Source organism: Felis catus, chromosome B1, assembly GCF_018350175.1.
Source record: "Felis catus isolate Fca126 chromosome B1, F.catus_Fca126_mat1.0, whole genome shotgun sequence".
NCBI lineage: Eukaryota > Metazoa > Chordata > Mammalia > Carnivora > Felidae > Felis > Felis catus.
The window spans coordinates 143,267,035-143,280,806 of NC_058371.1; the positions used below are offsets into that span (position 1 = coordinate 143,267,035).

General features: G+C 42.7%; 2 protein-coding genes across 21 annotated transcripts in view; one reads left to right on the plus strand and one right to left on the minus strand.

Moving 5' to 3' along the window:
* The window catches only part of CCDC158 (coiled-coil domain containing 158), a 104,284-nt gene extending 97,668 nt beyond the window's left edge, over positions 1–6,616 (plus strand). For 18 of the 20 annotated variants that reach the window (XM_045056193.1, XM_045056187.1, XM_045056202.1 and 15 more), the window contains 3 exons: positions 1,947–2,105; positions 3,908–4,007; positions 6,407–6,616. In XM_045056193.1, the coding sequence (XP_044912128.1) occupies positions 1,947–2,105; positions 3,908–4,007; positions 6,407–6,527 (380 nt within the window). In that variant the 3' untranslated portion in view covers positions 6,528–6,616. Of the gene's footprint in view, positions 1–1,946; positions 2,106–3,885; positions 4,008–6,406 lie in introns of those variants that run through there. The other 2 variants (XM_045056196.1, XM_045056199.1) reach the window with 2 other exon arrangements.
* A 2,338-nt stretch (positions 6,617–8,954) lies between these two features.
* On the minus strand, positions 8,955–13,331 carry STBD1 (starch binding domain 1). The gene is made up of 2 exons (XM_003985320.5): positions 12,977–13,331; positions 8,955–10,856 (listed from the first exon to the last, which is right to left on the minus strand). The coding sequence occupies exons 1-2, from the start codon at positions 13,176–13,178 to the stop codon at positions 9,997–9,999; spliced, it is 1,062 nt and encodes a 353-aa protein (XP_003985369.1). The 5' UTR covers positions 13,179–13,331; the 3' UTR covers positions 8,955–9,996.
* Between the last annotated feature and the right edge of the window lie 441 nt (positions 13,332–13,772).

Here is a 13,772-nt window from a genome sequence, read left to right on the forward strand (position 1 = left end):
GGAAGAAAACCTTAGGAAAAACATAAATGGGATAGGCATGACTGAAATCACAGGGACTTGATGGACCTTCTGTGGGGAAATTACACAAAAAGAGTTTTTAAAACTAAGACAAAAATAATTACAGAGAATATGTTATGGGGAGCCTGGGTGGCTCAGTTGGTTGAGCATCCAACTTTGGCTCAGGTCATGATCTCAGAGCTCATGGGTTCAAGCCTCACATTGGACTCTGTGCTGACAGCTCAGAGCCTGGGGCCTGCTTCAGATTCTGTCTTCGTCTGTCTCAGCCCCTCCCCTGCTTGCACACTGTCTCTCTTTCTTTCTCTCTCTCTCTCTCTCTCAAACATAAATAAACATTTAGAAAATTTTTAAAAAAGATTTGGAAGGTGTAATTGGTCTTCCTATAGAAGAGACTAAAATGAATAGGAAAGAATGAAGCTGTGAAAATGATGGTTATTCAACAAAGGCTTAGCTGTAAATCTGGACAGTAATATAATATTACAGAAATAATGTAAATAAGGAAAGTTGAGGTATGAGGTGAAAGAGATAGGAGAAAGATAAATCTCCATATTTTCTTGTGTTTTATGGGAGATTGTCGGTATATATCTAAAAAAAAACAGTTTTAATAAAATAAATGCAAATTCTTAATTTTTGAATAATCTTCAACTTGTGAGAAATCTTTTAAGAACTATATTTTGAAGAAAAGGACCATTTATTTGAAGTTAATGCTTTGAGGTTTACTTCACTTACATGTTTTACTGTTGTTTTAATAATTACCCAAGAGAATACAACATGTATTCTTGCCTTGTTAGATTAATATAAATGAGAGCTTTACTTTTTTCTTGCATTGTGAGTACTTTAGAACATGTTAATTCCACTCACTATTCTTTCAAATCATATAACACTTGTTGTCACATGTATATTTTAATTATAAAGGTAAACATCACAATGGATAATTTGCATTGTTTTATACAGTTAATATCCATTTAGATATAGCCATGTGTTTATACTTTACTTTCTCTCTGGTGTCATTTTACTCTCAATGCCTTTGATTTTTCCTTTAAGGTAAGTCTGCTGGTGCTATATTCTCTCAGTTTCTGTTTTTCTGCAGTTGTCTTTATTTCATCATCATTTTTGAAGAATATTTTTGTTGAGTTTCGAATTTTAGGACATTTTTCTTTCACTTTGAAAATATTCCATGGTTTTCTGGTTGCCATTGTTTCTATGAGAAGTCAGCTCTGAATTTAATTGTTGCGCATTTAAATGTAATCTTTTTTGCCCTTTTGGCAACTTTAGGATTGTTTTTGTCTTTGATTTGTTTTTTGAGGTTTTTGGGGTGTTTTTCTTTTTCTTTTTTAGCAGTTGTTATTGGTATGTTCAGGTATGGTTTTCTTTACGTAAGAAGTACCTGTTTAGGGTTTGGAATAATGCTGCTTAAATCTGTGGTTGTCTGTGCCTCCACTATCCAGACCTTGTGGGTCTGGGTCTATACCTATTACTTGTATATATGATTTTTTCTCTTGGTTTTCTGCCATATCGTTTTGTCTCCTTCTATGCCTGTTTGTTTTTATTCTATGAAAGACATCTGTGAAAAATTGTTCAAATGGTTGGAGGCAAAGAATGAGGTTACCTTCCTCCAGATAGCATTCATGCTTGCTTCTGGTAGACAACTAAGAACACCACAATCCCAGATCAATTTAATCCAATCGGGAATTAAGATAATTTGAAGCTAGATCTCAAGATCCCCAAGGGCAGGTCTTGTTCCTGTTCATCCTTATTTCTAAGACAGCCCTTTGCAGTTCTAACCCAAAGCCTTGGGTATTTATCGGAACATCCCCTTACCCCCATCATTGGGAATATTTTCTCATGAAAGTTTGACTTTTTGAGAAGTGCAGTATACTATTTTTAACTAATTCTGTCCTTTTGCTTCTGTTCTTGCAAAATTGTAGCAAGTCCATCTGTGAAAAATTCAGCTTCTCGTTCATTCCATTCTTCTCCTAAGAAGTCTCCAGTTCACTCACTCCTAACTAGTTCGGTTGAAGATTCAGTAGGTTCCACATCACCGTATAGATCCACGAAACCCGTTCTTTCACCTGATTCTGTTAAAGGTAAGAATGATCTGATGTCATTGATGAGCTTAATTGGTTTCCTCCTCTGGTGAATTGAAAGTTCTTTTCCATAATCAGAATTAATAAGATCTTGTATGGTGTTCTTATATGCAAACTCTAACTGATGCTGTGTAACTTAAGTCAGTCTTATTTAAATAAAACAGCTATCACATGCATGCACTCTCTTCTTAATAAATATGCATAGATATTATATGTGAATATTTTCTCTATTACTCTGACATGAATAATGAACTTCCCCCCCCCCCCCCTGCATTTTATTATAAGATTTTGGTCTTTTTTTTTTAATGTTGTGACTTTTCTTTCTTATTTACATTCTCTCAAATCATGACTCTGTTCAGTCTCTGCCTTTGTAAGTGCAAGTATTTATCATACAAATGTGTCAGATGTCCTCATTTCTTAAATGTTAAGTTCATTTGTTATTTGCTAAAACAGATAAGGAAAATGGTTTTATTTAGATTAAGCGCATGATAAATAAGTGGACATTATATGTGTGTGTGTGTGTGTGTGTGTGTGTGTGTGTGTGTGTGTGTGTATACTGACTTGAACTTGAAATGTTTTTACCATATATTGACAGCAATGCAAACAACCCCGTGCTCTCTGGCATCAGTCCCTTTGATAAGGGATAAACTAGACAAATTGTTGCATCACTGTTAAGTCAGCTCTCAGCCTTTAGAAATTCTATGCCTCATACATTTCTAGATCTCCCCCAAATCTGAAAACCACAACATAATCACAGATTTTAGTACATTTTACCATCTTTTTTCTGTATTTTGTCCTCCATCCTCTCTTACATTTCTGAGTTATTCCTTGGTGTCTTTAAAAATGCTAAATACTAAATAAAAATACTTTTAAAAAAGGGCAAATTCTTGAGCTATTAGAGCTGTGACTATTGTAGAAGTAGAACAGTACTTCTGGTCACCTCATTATTAATTTGTGATTACATAATAGCATGGAATTTCCTTTTTTTTTCTATTGTCAGATCCTAATCAAACATCATGTATTTTATATTATCCATGTGAAAAATATCTCTCTGAGGAAGTGGTTTTCATCCTCTTGAACTAAAGTAATTCTTAGATGATTGCCTCTAATACTAATATCTGTACTGAAAAGAGTGGTTTTTTTGACAGGAAAATGAGCCACCAAAAAATATTTTCAAGATTATACAGCAAGTCAGGGACTAAGATCAAAGTTAGAATTTCAGGGTTGCCAATCAACTATCTTCTAGAGATCAGCAAAACATAGCATACTTAGTAGAGGTTAGCTTACAGGCTTCCAACCCCTCTTCACTTGCTCCTCCCACATGTATTCCCAGGCTCACTGTGGCCATGTCAGGATCCAGACTCCCTCTCCCACCATGTAAAACTGTCCTCATTCAGGTGACAGCCACTAAAATGGGCACTTGGTCTCACACACATTCAAAACTGTTGCCAGTGTCGGTATTAAGTCTTGCTCTTCCAAATCCTAAATTAACGTATCTACACAGGTTTGGTATGAAAAGCTGTCATTTAGAATGAATGTATCATTAAATTTAAAGTATTCCTCTCGCTCATCCCATTTAATGCTATGTAGTTAAATAATAATAAGCCAGATTGTTTTGAAACAAATTCAAATAAGCTAGTGTTGGAATATTTAGATAAAACACTTTTTAATTTGTATAGTGTTTTAAAGTTTCCATTATTTTAAAAGAAAGGTTGTTTAACTTGTAATTGGAAGATTTCTAAAAAGAAATACTGAATAGACTTTTAATATCACATCTAAGCAATTTTCTAATAGCTTCACAGTCTCAGCCAATAGAAACAACAGGAAAAACATGTCGGAAGCTTCAGAACAGACTGGAAAGCTTGCAAACTCTGGTAGAAGATTTACAGATGAAGAACCAAGGTACAGTGTACATTTCGGAGAGATCTTCCTTGCTCAAAAGAGTACTCACCTTCCCTTCAGGTTAAGCCTGTTGTCTATAGACCCGCAGAAGAGGATATTGAATAAGCAATTCAGAAACATCAAGTCAAAACATGAAGGTCTTAACCATGACTAACCCCCAGATTAATTGTGTGACCTTGGGCATGTCACTTTAGCCCTGCTCTACTCCGTCATCTAATAGGGATGGTAATACTGCTGACCAACCCTCCGTAGGACACATTTTGAGCAGTTTTTCACACGACACTTTCCCACACATTATCTTTCTTATCCCTGTTAGGTCTGCACATAAGCATTTGTATGACGGTAGCCAGGATAAGATTGTAGTTGATAGCTGGAAGACAAAATAACCATATTTCACCTTACACGGAATTTAAATTAGCATAGGCTAGAAGAGACTACGCCACCCAGTGAATCACTAACTAAAAAGATAAACTACTTTCAAATGCACTAAAGCTGTTTGAATGAGAAACTGTCATACTCTGCAGATGGTAGGTAAATTTGGGGGCATAAGTTCTAAGTGGTTGTTCCTGTGGATGTGGGAAGCCCATCATGTTTTATGCTTTTCTGGTATAAATTCACGAATCCAGGAGTCTGTCAGAGAGAAATGATTTTGGAGTATACTTGTTAATTCTTAGCCCATCTTTCTATCTCTAGAGAATATAAGCTGCTAGATGAAGGATAGGAAATATTTTTCTAAGAACAATTCCTTATAAAGAAAGTTTAACCTTATCAATAATAATAGTTGCTATTAATATTTCTTGAACACTTACCAGCTGTGTGGCAGGCCCCGTATTCAGTGTTTGATTATTTATGTTTTCTTCATGTGAGCCTCACAATACTGGGAGGTGGGTACTGATATCAGGTCATTTGAAAATGAGGAAACTGATGATCAGATTACAATCAGTAAATCGTTAAGTCACACAACGAGTAGTATATCTGGGACTTGATCTCTGCAATTGCTGCTTCCAAAGTCCACGTTTTTCAACATGCTGTGGCTATGCCAAATTGTTATTAAGGCAAGTTCCAGATCCTTTCTGTTAATCCCAGATCCTTGTGTATACAAACATTAAGAAAACATTTGATTTTAAGTTTGTCGTGATATTTTTTTTAATTTTTTTTTCCAACGTTTATTTATTTTTGGGACAGAGAGAGACAGAGCATGAACGGGGGAGGGACAGAGAGAGAGGGAGACACAGAATCGGAAACAGGCTCCAGGCTCTGAGCCATCAGCCCAGAGCCTGATGCGGGGCTCGAACTCACGGACCGCGAGATCGTGACCTGGCTGAAGTCGGATGCTTAACCGACTGCGCCACCCAGGCGCCCCTGTCGTGATATTTTTAAAGGATGCGTTATCTTATTGGCCCCATTTTTATTCACACTTTGACTTATATTTCTGAATATATATCTGAGTAATGCTAACATGTAATAATCCAAATGGGAGACATGTTATATTTGTTTAAAAAATAAAAAGACCTTTTTATTTGATGCATTGCCTGGATGGAGTGTCTCTTGGAAGTTATGAAACAAATATTTTGGGAGCATTTATCAAAACTTAAAGTGTATATATGCTTTGACCCAGAAATTCTACCTCTAGCAATTTATTCAAGAAAAAATTGTACAAGCACACAAAAGTCTGTTTATAAAAGTATAGGAAATACTTTTATAAACAGACTTTTGTGTGCCACCAATGCCACCATAAATCGCTATTACAATACCATTGACTATATTTCCTGTGCTGTACCTTTCATCCCCATGACTCATTCATTCCATAATTGAAAACCTGAGAAATCAACTTGTAAGAATTTTATTTACTAACATGTTGGTACATCCATATAATGGAATACTATACAGTCATAACAAAACATGAGCTGAACTGGAAAAATGTTGACATTTTTTAAGTGAATAAAGCAAGCTACAGAACAATCTATACTACATATTTCCACTTGTGCAAAGAAGGAAAGTGTGTGCACGTGCGTGCATGTACACGAAGATATTTACCAAACTGCTTTCGGTGACGACTTCTGAGGGGAGTTCAGCAGGTTGAGGGAGCAGAGACGAATACCTTCACCTTCATCTCTCTTTGCACCCTTCTGAGGTGTTCAAATTATTTACAATTAGTATGTATTATTTCTATAATAAGTATGCTCACTTAAAACAACTGAAAGAGTAAAGATTTACCCTTAGCTCTGTCCATAACATCAGTCTTTTCAAAAATATGCTACTTTGCAATTTTTAAGAACTTCCCGATCTCAGAATGTGTCTCTTCTATAGTAGCAAGCTGACCTTTTAAGAAGCACATTATAAAATTCAAAGGCAGAGTAGATGTTGCTAATCTAATTTTGTTTTATCATCACTTTCAGCAATGTCTTCAATGATCAGAAATCAAGAAAAGAGGATACAGAAAGTGAAAGACCAGGAAAAAATGTTACTAAAATGATACATTGCTTGCCTGTTCTTTACAGAGGGATGATGCCCAAATAATTGTGGTGTTGCTTATAATTAGTGCCCTGTGTAGTTTTTTTCTTTTTATGTGAAAATTTAATAAAAGATACCCTCCCCTGTAAACTCTATTTTGAAATAAACTATTCTTCAATGCTCTCACAGTAAAACTTCAAACAGTTCTAACTAGATGTGAAAGTCTGCATCCCTTAAAAGGTATTAATTTGTGCTAAGACCCATGTGCTGGAACAATTGTGTGGTTTTTATTATCTTTACTGGTGCTGAAGCAATAGTTATTCTTTCCAGCTTCAAAAAAACTTGACACACAAGTAAAATATGTGGTATAATGCCCAGAAGGACAAACTCCAAGGTACTGACAGGGATCCTTTTGTGACCCTGAACGCACTGTTCCGTCAGTATCAATGAATGTCATCAGATAACACAACATCGGGGCCCCTAATCAAAACTTTTAGAAAAGTTTTTTCTAAAAAAACTTTTACATATTAATAACTGTAAAGAAAGAAACAAGAATGTGTTCTTCAGCCAGTGGGTAACTTCTAGATTGAATGGATTCAGCCTGCTTTACTTAGATTTTATTAGATTAGGAGGGTTTTGCATGTGGATTGTTTTCTAACACCAATAACCAGCTAGGTGTCCTAGGAGTCCATTCAATTCTAACACTAACGACCTGGAGTTAGTATCAGATTCTCCAGGTCTAAGGGTTCAGTCCCACAAGACCTCCCCCCACTTCAGATGCAGTTGCAAGTTCTGGGCTACCTGTACTCTGGCTATAAATTGGAGTTTCCCACACCCCCGTCCCCAGTTTCACTAACTTGCTAGAACAGATCACAACTCAGAAAAGCACTTTACTTACTATTACCAGTTTATTTTAAAGAAAACAACTCAGGAACAGCCAAATGTAAGAGAGGCACAGGGCAAAGTATAGTGTTTGGTACACGAGGCTTTCATGCACTCTCAAGGCATGTCACCCTCCCAGGACCTAGACGTGTTTACCAACCTGGAAGCTTCTGAAATCTTATTCAAGAGTTTTTATAGAGCTTAATCCGCAGTCCCCTTCTCCTCTTTGGAGATCAGGGCTGGAAGTTCCAATCCTCTAATCACTGGTCTTCCTGCCAGAGACGACAGGGACAGCAGAAGGGTAGCTGTCTAAAGATGTCACCAAGAAATGACTGCCCTGCTAGAGGCTATTCCCCAGCCCCAGCGCCATCACATCTACTGACCAGTCCTCACTAAAGGCTTGTGGACAAAGCAACATGCAGCACTTTCTGGCCAAAAATTTTAGTAAGCATTTGTGTTTTTCCTCACTTTATTTCCCCTTCCATGAGCTGGATACAGTGGACAGCAGGGTCCTAGGGGATGGCAGAGCCGCAGGACAGCAGCAGCCTGGGCAACAATCTGCAGGGAGAGCTGCCCTCCTGCCAGAAATACCCACTGCTGATTATTTAGTGAGCAAGAAACAGGCTTCTGGTGCAGCCTTCTTAACATGCATGGTGTCTGTCTGTGACAGCAGCGGCATTAGTCCCAACCGGTGCAGATAATAGTGACTAAATCCTCCTGTTTCTCCTCTAAATGACAGTGTTAACATGCTAAGCATGTCCAATTTTACAATATTTTTTTAAAATATGAACTTTAAGGGGCACCTAGGTGGCTAAGTCGGTTAAGTGTCCGACTTCGGCTCAGGTCATGATCTCACGGCTCATGGGTTGGAGCCCAGCTCAGAGCCTGGAACCTGCTTTGGATTCTCTGTCTCCCTCTCTCTCTCTCTCTGCCCCTCCCCCACCTGCACTCTTCCTCTCGAAAATAAACATTAAAAAAAATTTTTAGTACGAACTTTAATATACGTATCTCTTACCTCAATTGGTTTTACCGGAAGATTTTTATTTCATCAGGTAATGATAAAATTGCTAGTGAAAGAACTCTAAAGAAATTTTTATTGCAAACTGTTTTACTTTAAATTTTACCTAATAGAAATGCTTGGGCATTTTGTGCAGTAATAGTGAATGCCCTCTGAAGACCTTAGTGGTAGAGAGTGAAATTCATTATAAAGTATATGAAAAGTATATGTGGATTTTACATATACATGCTAGGAGCCAAAAACTATCATAGTTCTTATAAGCACTTTCTATTTTCTTGTGGGTTTATGCTCTTTTCAGCAAACACCACCTGTAACCAGGATTAAACACTGTTTTGCCAAACAATGTTATACTTACTACAAGTTGTTTTAACATATAAAAGCTCATTTTCGAGTACAAGCATGCATAATATCCCTCCAAATAATGGTGAAGTTTTAAAAAAGTTCTAAAATGTGTTCCCCAAAGAGAGGAGAAAACGGACCTCTCTTGCGTCTTGATTTTTTCTATGCATCTGTTATTAGTGGAGGAAAATATTGGCATTTTATATCTAAGCTATTATGGTACTAAGATTTAGACAAATAATTCAGACATTTAATGAAGATATTAAAACTCAGGTTTTATTTGTTCAGTATAATAAAGTTTAAATGTCTTACTTCTTCTCAGAACAAGGATGTACCTGTGTGTCACTGTCCTATTACAGTTTTGTTACCCAGGATAGCTATTGGTATGAAAGGGAAGGGCAGGGGAAATGATTGCTATGGGACAGTCCTTCTGTCAGTCCAGACCCCCTGTGAGACAGGAGAGGTGGGGGTGGGGCAGTCCTGCAAAGGCCCTGGAGGTAAATGATGGCTGTGTCTGTCTTCTCTGCAGTCAGGCTATACCTGGACCTCCCAGCCCTCTAAGAGGCATCACTCAGGCCACCTAGCTCAGCCCACACCTTCATCCAGTTCGCACTTCCTCTCTTCGAGGTCTCCTCCCAATGACAGACCCGGACTAGGCCCCTTGTTTCTACACCGGGTCTGCAATCATTAAGACAAAGACTTACTTGCTACTTTCAAACCGGGGCTAGCACGTAAAATCAAGCAAAAAAACAAAACAAACAAAAAAAGCACTGGGGAGTCTTAACGTATAACCTCATATCCTTGCTAACCACCTCTTGTGACCGTATTTTTTTTTCACAGTTCCATATGGCATTAACTATTTTTAAATATAGAGTGTGCACGGAGTAAGGAGTTTCTCCAGTTGTACCAGTAGGAAGGCAGCTCTTTATGAATGAGACGTGTTTCACTCTCTTGGTTTAAGGGTCACCCAAAGGCTCAAGCTTGAACCCTGTGCAGCTGGTTGGTTTCTTCGTGCTCTGGCCAGTCCACACCTGAAGCTTAGCCAAGTCACTCCCCAAGAGGACTAAGCTCTGAAATAACGATGGATCAGCCAAGACCCACCCATCGATGCCACAGGGGAAAAAAAAGTCCATGCTCACCGAAAGCATATACCTACATATGTATTTCTGCACATTAGACAAAAGCCGCTAGCAAATTTGAAACAACTCTGATGGCTATATTTGGAGTTATACTTCCTTTATTTAAAATTATTCAGTGTGCTCCACAAATAGCCTCTCTAGCACTTTGAAAACTGAATCACTGAATCCCCCACCGCTTTTGTACCACTTTATCCTCACGGCCAGTCTCCAGGAACCTATTGCTGCATTCTTCCCAGCGGGTAATTTTCCCGTTGTCTACCACTACAAACTTCCATTCCACCACTGTATCTGCTGGCAGGGACACAGAGTGAGACCAGAACCCGTCCTTGCTATACTGGAGTGGGATGTAAGTGTTCCACCTCCCAAGGCTCTCATGGTCTCCAGTTACTGCAATGAATTGCCCACCAGTGCTTGTGACATAATGGACCTGGAACCTGATACTAACTTGCTGAGACTCTGAAGACATTGCTACCCCCTTTTTGCGTTTCACATCCATTTCCTGACCTCTTGGTTCCATAAGAGTGCTTCTGCCACAGTCCATTCCCTGGTTTGGGCTTAACCCTGGAGCCTCAAGACCGCCACCCAAACCAACATCTCCCCAAGAGGAGTGCCTGGACACCATTTCCCAGTCCTCATTGTCAGCCCGGTCCTGACTGCTCAACTCGGCAAGGCTCACTTCTTTCCCTCTGTCAACGACCAGGTTGCTAGAATACAACTTTTCGGCAAAACACGGAGCTGCTTTAGCGAGTGTCTCTTGTCCTTTCTGGAATCCCCATTCTGCCAGAGGAGACTGAAGCCTTTCATTTCTTGAAACTGCAGAGTAACCCCTAGAGTCACCAGTCCCAGATGTAGCTAGAGATTCTGTGTCTGGAAACTGTCCAGAAGGAACATGCTCTCTCGAACTGTCACAATCACCGTCTTTTCCAGAAGGACTCTGCTGTCTCCATGTTGCTTCCTGCAGGTTACCATGGCCTTTGGTCTCTGAAACCAAACATCCATTGCTTTCTTGAAGATGCTCTAAAAAGCAAAAGGAAAAATGTAATAGTGTCAGGCAGTTCATGTGAGAAAAAAGGCTAAGAAAATTGGTTTATTGAAGACTTTACCACTAATCTATCTGCAGTTCACGAAATCCATCTCTGTTAAAAGCAAGTGCTTAATTACCTAGTTAAGACACTAACTGAACCAACAGCACGCTTTAAGAACATACATGTATATGCAACAATAAAAGGCACATCTGGGAGTGTCCGTGTGCTCACACAAGAATGTAAATGAAGTGGCCAGTTGTAGAGGCAGCAGTTTAACCCTGTCATGGTCCTTGATCTCTGCAGGCCAGGCTTTATTGGCATACAGCCAAGTTTGGTTTCTATCAGCAGAAAATGCTGTCTAGCCTGTGGGGCAAAGATCCACACAGCTACCCTACAGACCCTACGAGTATACCTGTACTCCCAGGAACTGCCAGCAGCCCAGGGATCAGCTCTCACAGATGTGGGCAGATCCACAGCAGCTGTTGCTATGGTTGGGGGGCTGGGGAGGCGGGGGGAGATACAAAGGATAGCAGTGCATCATTGAACAAGGATTGGGGGTGAGGGTAGGGGGAGAGGGCTGGTTTCTCCTTGCCAACCCCATATGCATCAGAAGTAAACCTTGGGGGGCCTGGATGGCTCAGTTGGTTAAGCTTCCTAGTCTTGGTTTCGGCTTAGGTCATGATCTCACAGTTTCATAAGTTTGAGCCCCACCTCACCGGCTCTGCGATGGCACTGTGGGCCTGCTTGGGATTCTCTCACCCTCCCTCTCTGCCCCTTCCCCGCTTGTGTGGTCTCTGTCTCTCTCAAATAAATAAACCTTTTTAACAAAACAGAGGCTTTTTACATCCCCTCCCGTTGTACACTTTTAAAAAACACGTTCTTACAGTACACAATCCAAGCTCCCTAAAGGCTCAGTTTCCTTCTTGGCCACCTCACTGACAGTCGGGATAGTTCCCTACAAGATGGAAGTGTCCCAAGTCATACAATCAGCATAGATGGGAAGGTTTCTTTCTTTTGGGGGTAGGGGTTGGCCTTGTTTAATTTTATCCCCTTTTAATGGTGGAGTTGTGAGACGTAAAAACATTGCCCTGAATTCTCAATCTTTCAACCTAAAACATGAGACTGGCTTCATGAAGACGGAGGAGCTCTCTGCTCATCTCAAACCAATCGCAGGAAAGGCACAGAGGCAGTCTTTCAAATGGCTACACATGAACACCGACTCCACTAAAAATAAAGTTCCCAGATGTCATTTTCACCGCTCGGCTGGAGTCCAGGCATGGGCAGCTGGCCAAGGGAGGGCACTGGGAGCTAAGGTTTTCTGCCAGTCCTCTTACTTTGTGTAGCACAGTCTCTAACATGTACACATGTAAACCTGGATGTCAATTCTACTCATTGGAGTTGGGTGCCCTATTAGGTAGGTCCCCTCCCGGGGCATTAGACAACCCTATGCTTTTGGGTCCCACGGCTCTGAAATGGGCAGCCAGCATACAGCCCTAGGGCTTCAGCTGAGGCCTTCCTGGCCAGAGTCCAACCTGAACTTTGCCTTCTTGACAGAAGCATCCAGATAGCGGGAGGTGCTCAGCGCCTGGGAGTTAGTTCCCAGACCCAGCTCCTCCATGGGGTGAGGTAGGGGAGGACGTGAGGTTATGGGATTGGGACTGAGAAAGTGTCCCTGCTCGGTCTGAGATTGATGAGGGTTGTAGGATCTCCCTGAGCCTAGGCATGCCCTTTGTAAGGCCCGGAAGGGGCGCCGCCACCGCCGCGGCCGCCCGCACTGCGCCAAGCGCAGCCACGCAAAGGAGCCCATCCCCCTCGGGGTCCTCGGGGGCGGGCGCCCAGGGTAGAGACTCTGCCCGCGCTGCCCTCGGACGATGGGTCGGGGAACCTTGGGAACCTTCGGAGCCTCCGAGGAGGGCGAGAAACCTGCCCGGCGCGTGCGCACTAGCCTGGGAAAAAAATGAGAGGCGTGGGGAGGGTCCTGCCCAGGGTAGGGGAGGTTAGTCGGGGGAAAGGGCCAAGAGAAAAACTCCAGGTGGGTTTTTTTTTTCCTCCCTCGGTGAACTCCAAAGACCCCATGGCAGATCTGCCCTCGAGACGTGGGAGGAAGAATACCTGCTTTGGTGACCAGCTCCCGCCTGGAAGGTACAGGGCTCGGTCCCCCGCCGCCACCCTGATCGCTTCCCGGAGCCGCAGCCTCCCCCTGAGGGGCGTTCCGCTCCGCGTCGCTCTCATTCCCCGCGTCCCGCAGCAGCCAAACGAAAATCGCTCCGGCCAGGCCCCCTCCGACCAGCAGGGCCGACCAGACGGCGCCCATGGCTGAGAGGCCGCAGCTGCGGGAGACGACGGCGACCGGGAACCGGGACTCGGGTCACGCAGGCAGAGCCACACCTACCCCGCCCGGCCCAGCCTTCTACGGTCCCGGCGGCCGGCGCTCCTGCGCGGAGCCCAGCCCACGGCGACTAATACTCAACTTTCCCAGCCCCGCCCCGCTTCCCGCCCCGGGGCTGCAGCCCCAGGCTCCGGCCGGGCGGAGACTCGGGCGCCCTCCTTTTCCAGCATATTCATTCCCGACCCCGCCCCGCGGCTGGCGGCCGTGCGCCCGGGTGCCCCGTTCCACGTGTGGCCCGCGCGCGGAAAGAGCCCAAGTGCGCACAGCTGCCGCGCGCCGGCCGGGCTCTGCCCCACCGCCGTTCCTCCCCGCTCCCGCTGCCCGCAGGGTCGGGTCGCGCTTCGGCCTGCGCCCGGCGCCTCGGCGCCTCCTCCCCGTAGCCTCTCAGCGGCGGCGCGGCCAGCCAGAGACCCGGGCTTCCAGGAACTTAGACGCGGGAGAGGCCGACGTGCGTCGGTGACGCGCGGGGTTGGGGCTCTGGCTGGTGGGGAAGCCGGCCGGATCGGGTGGAGTGGGTTG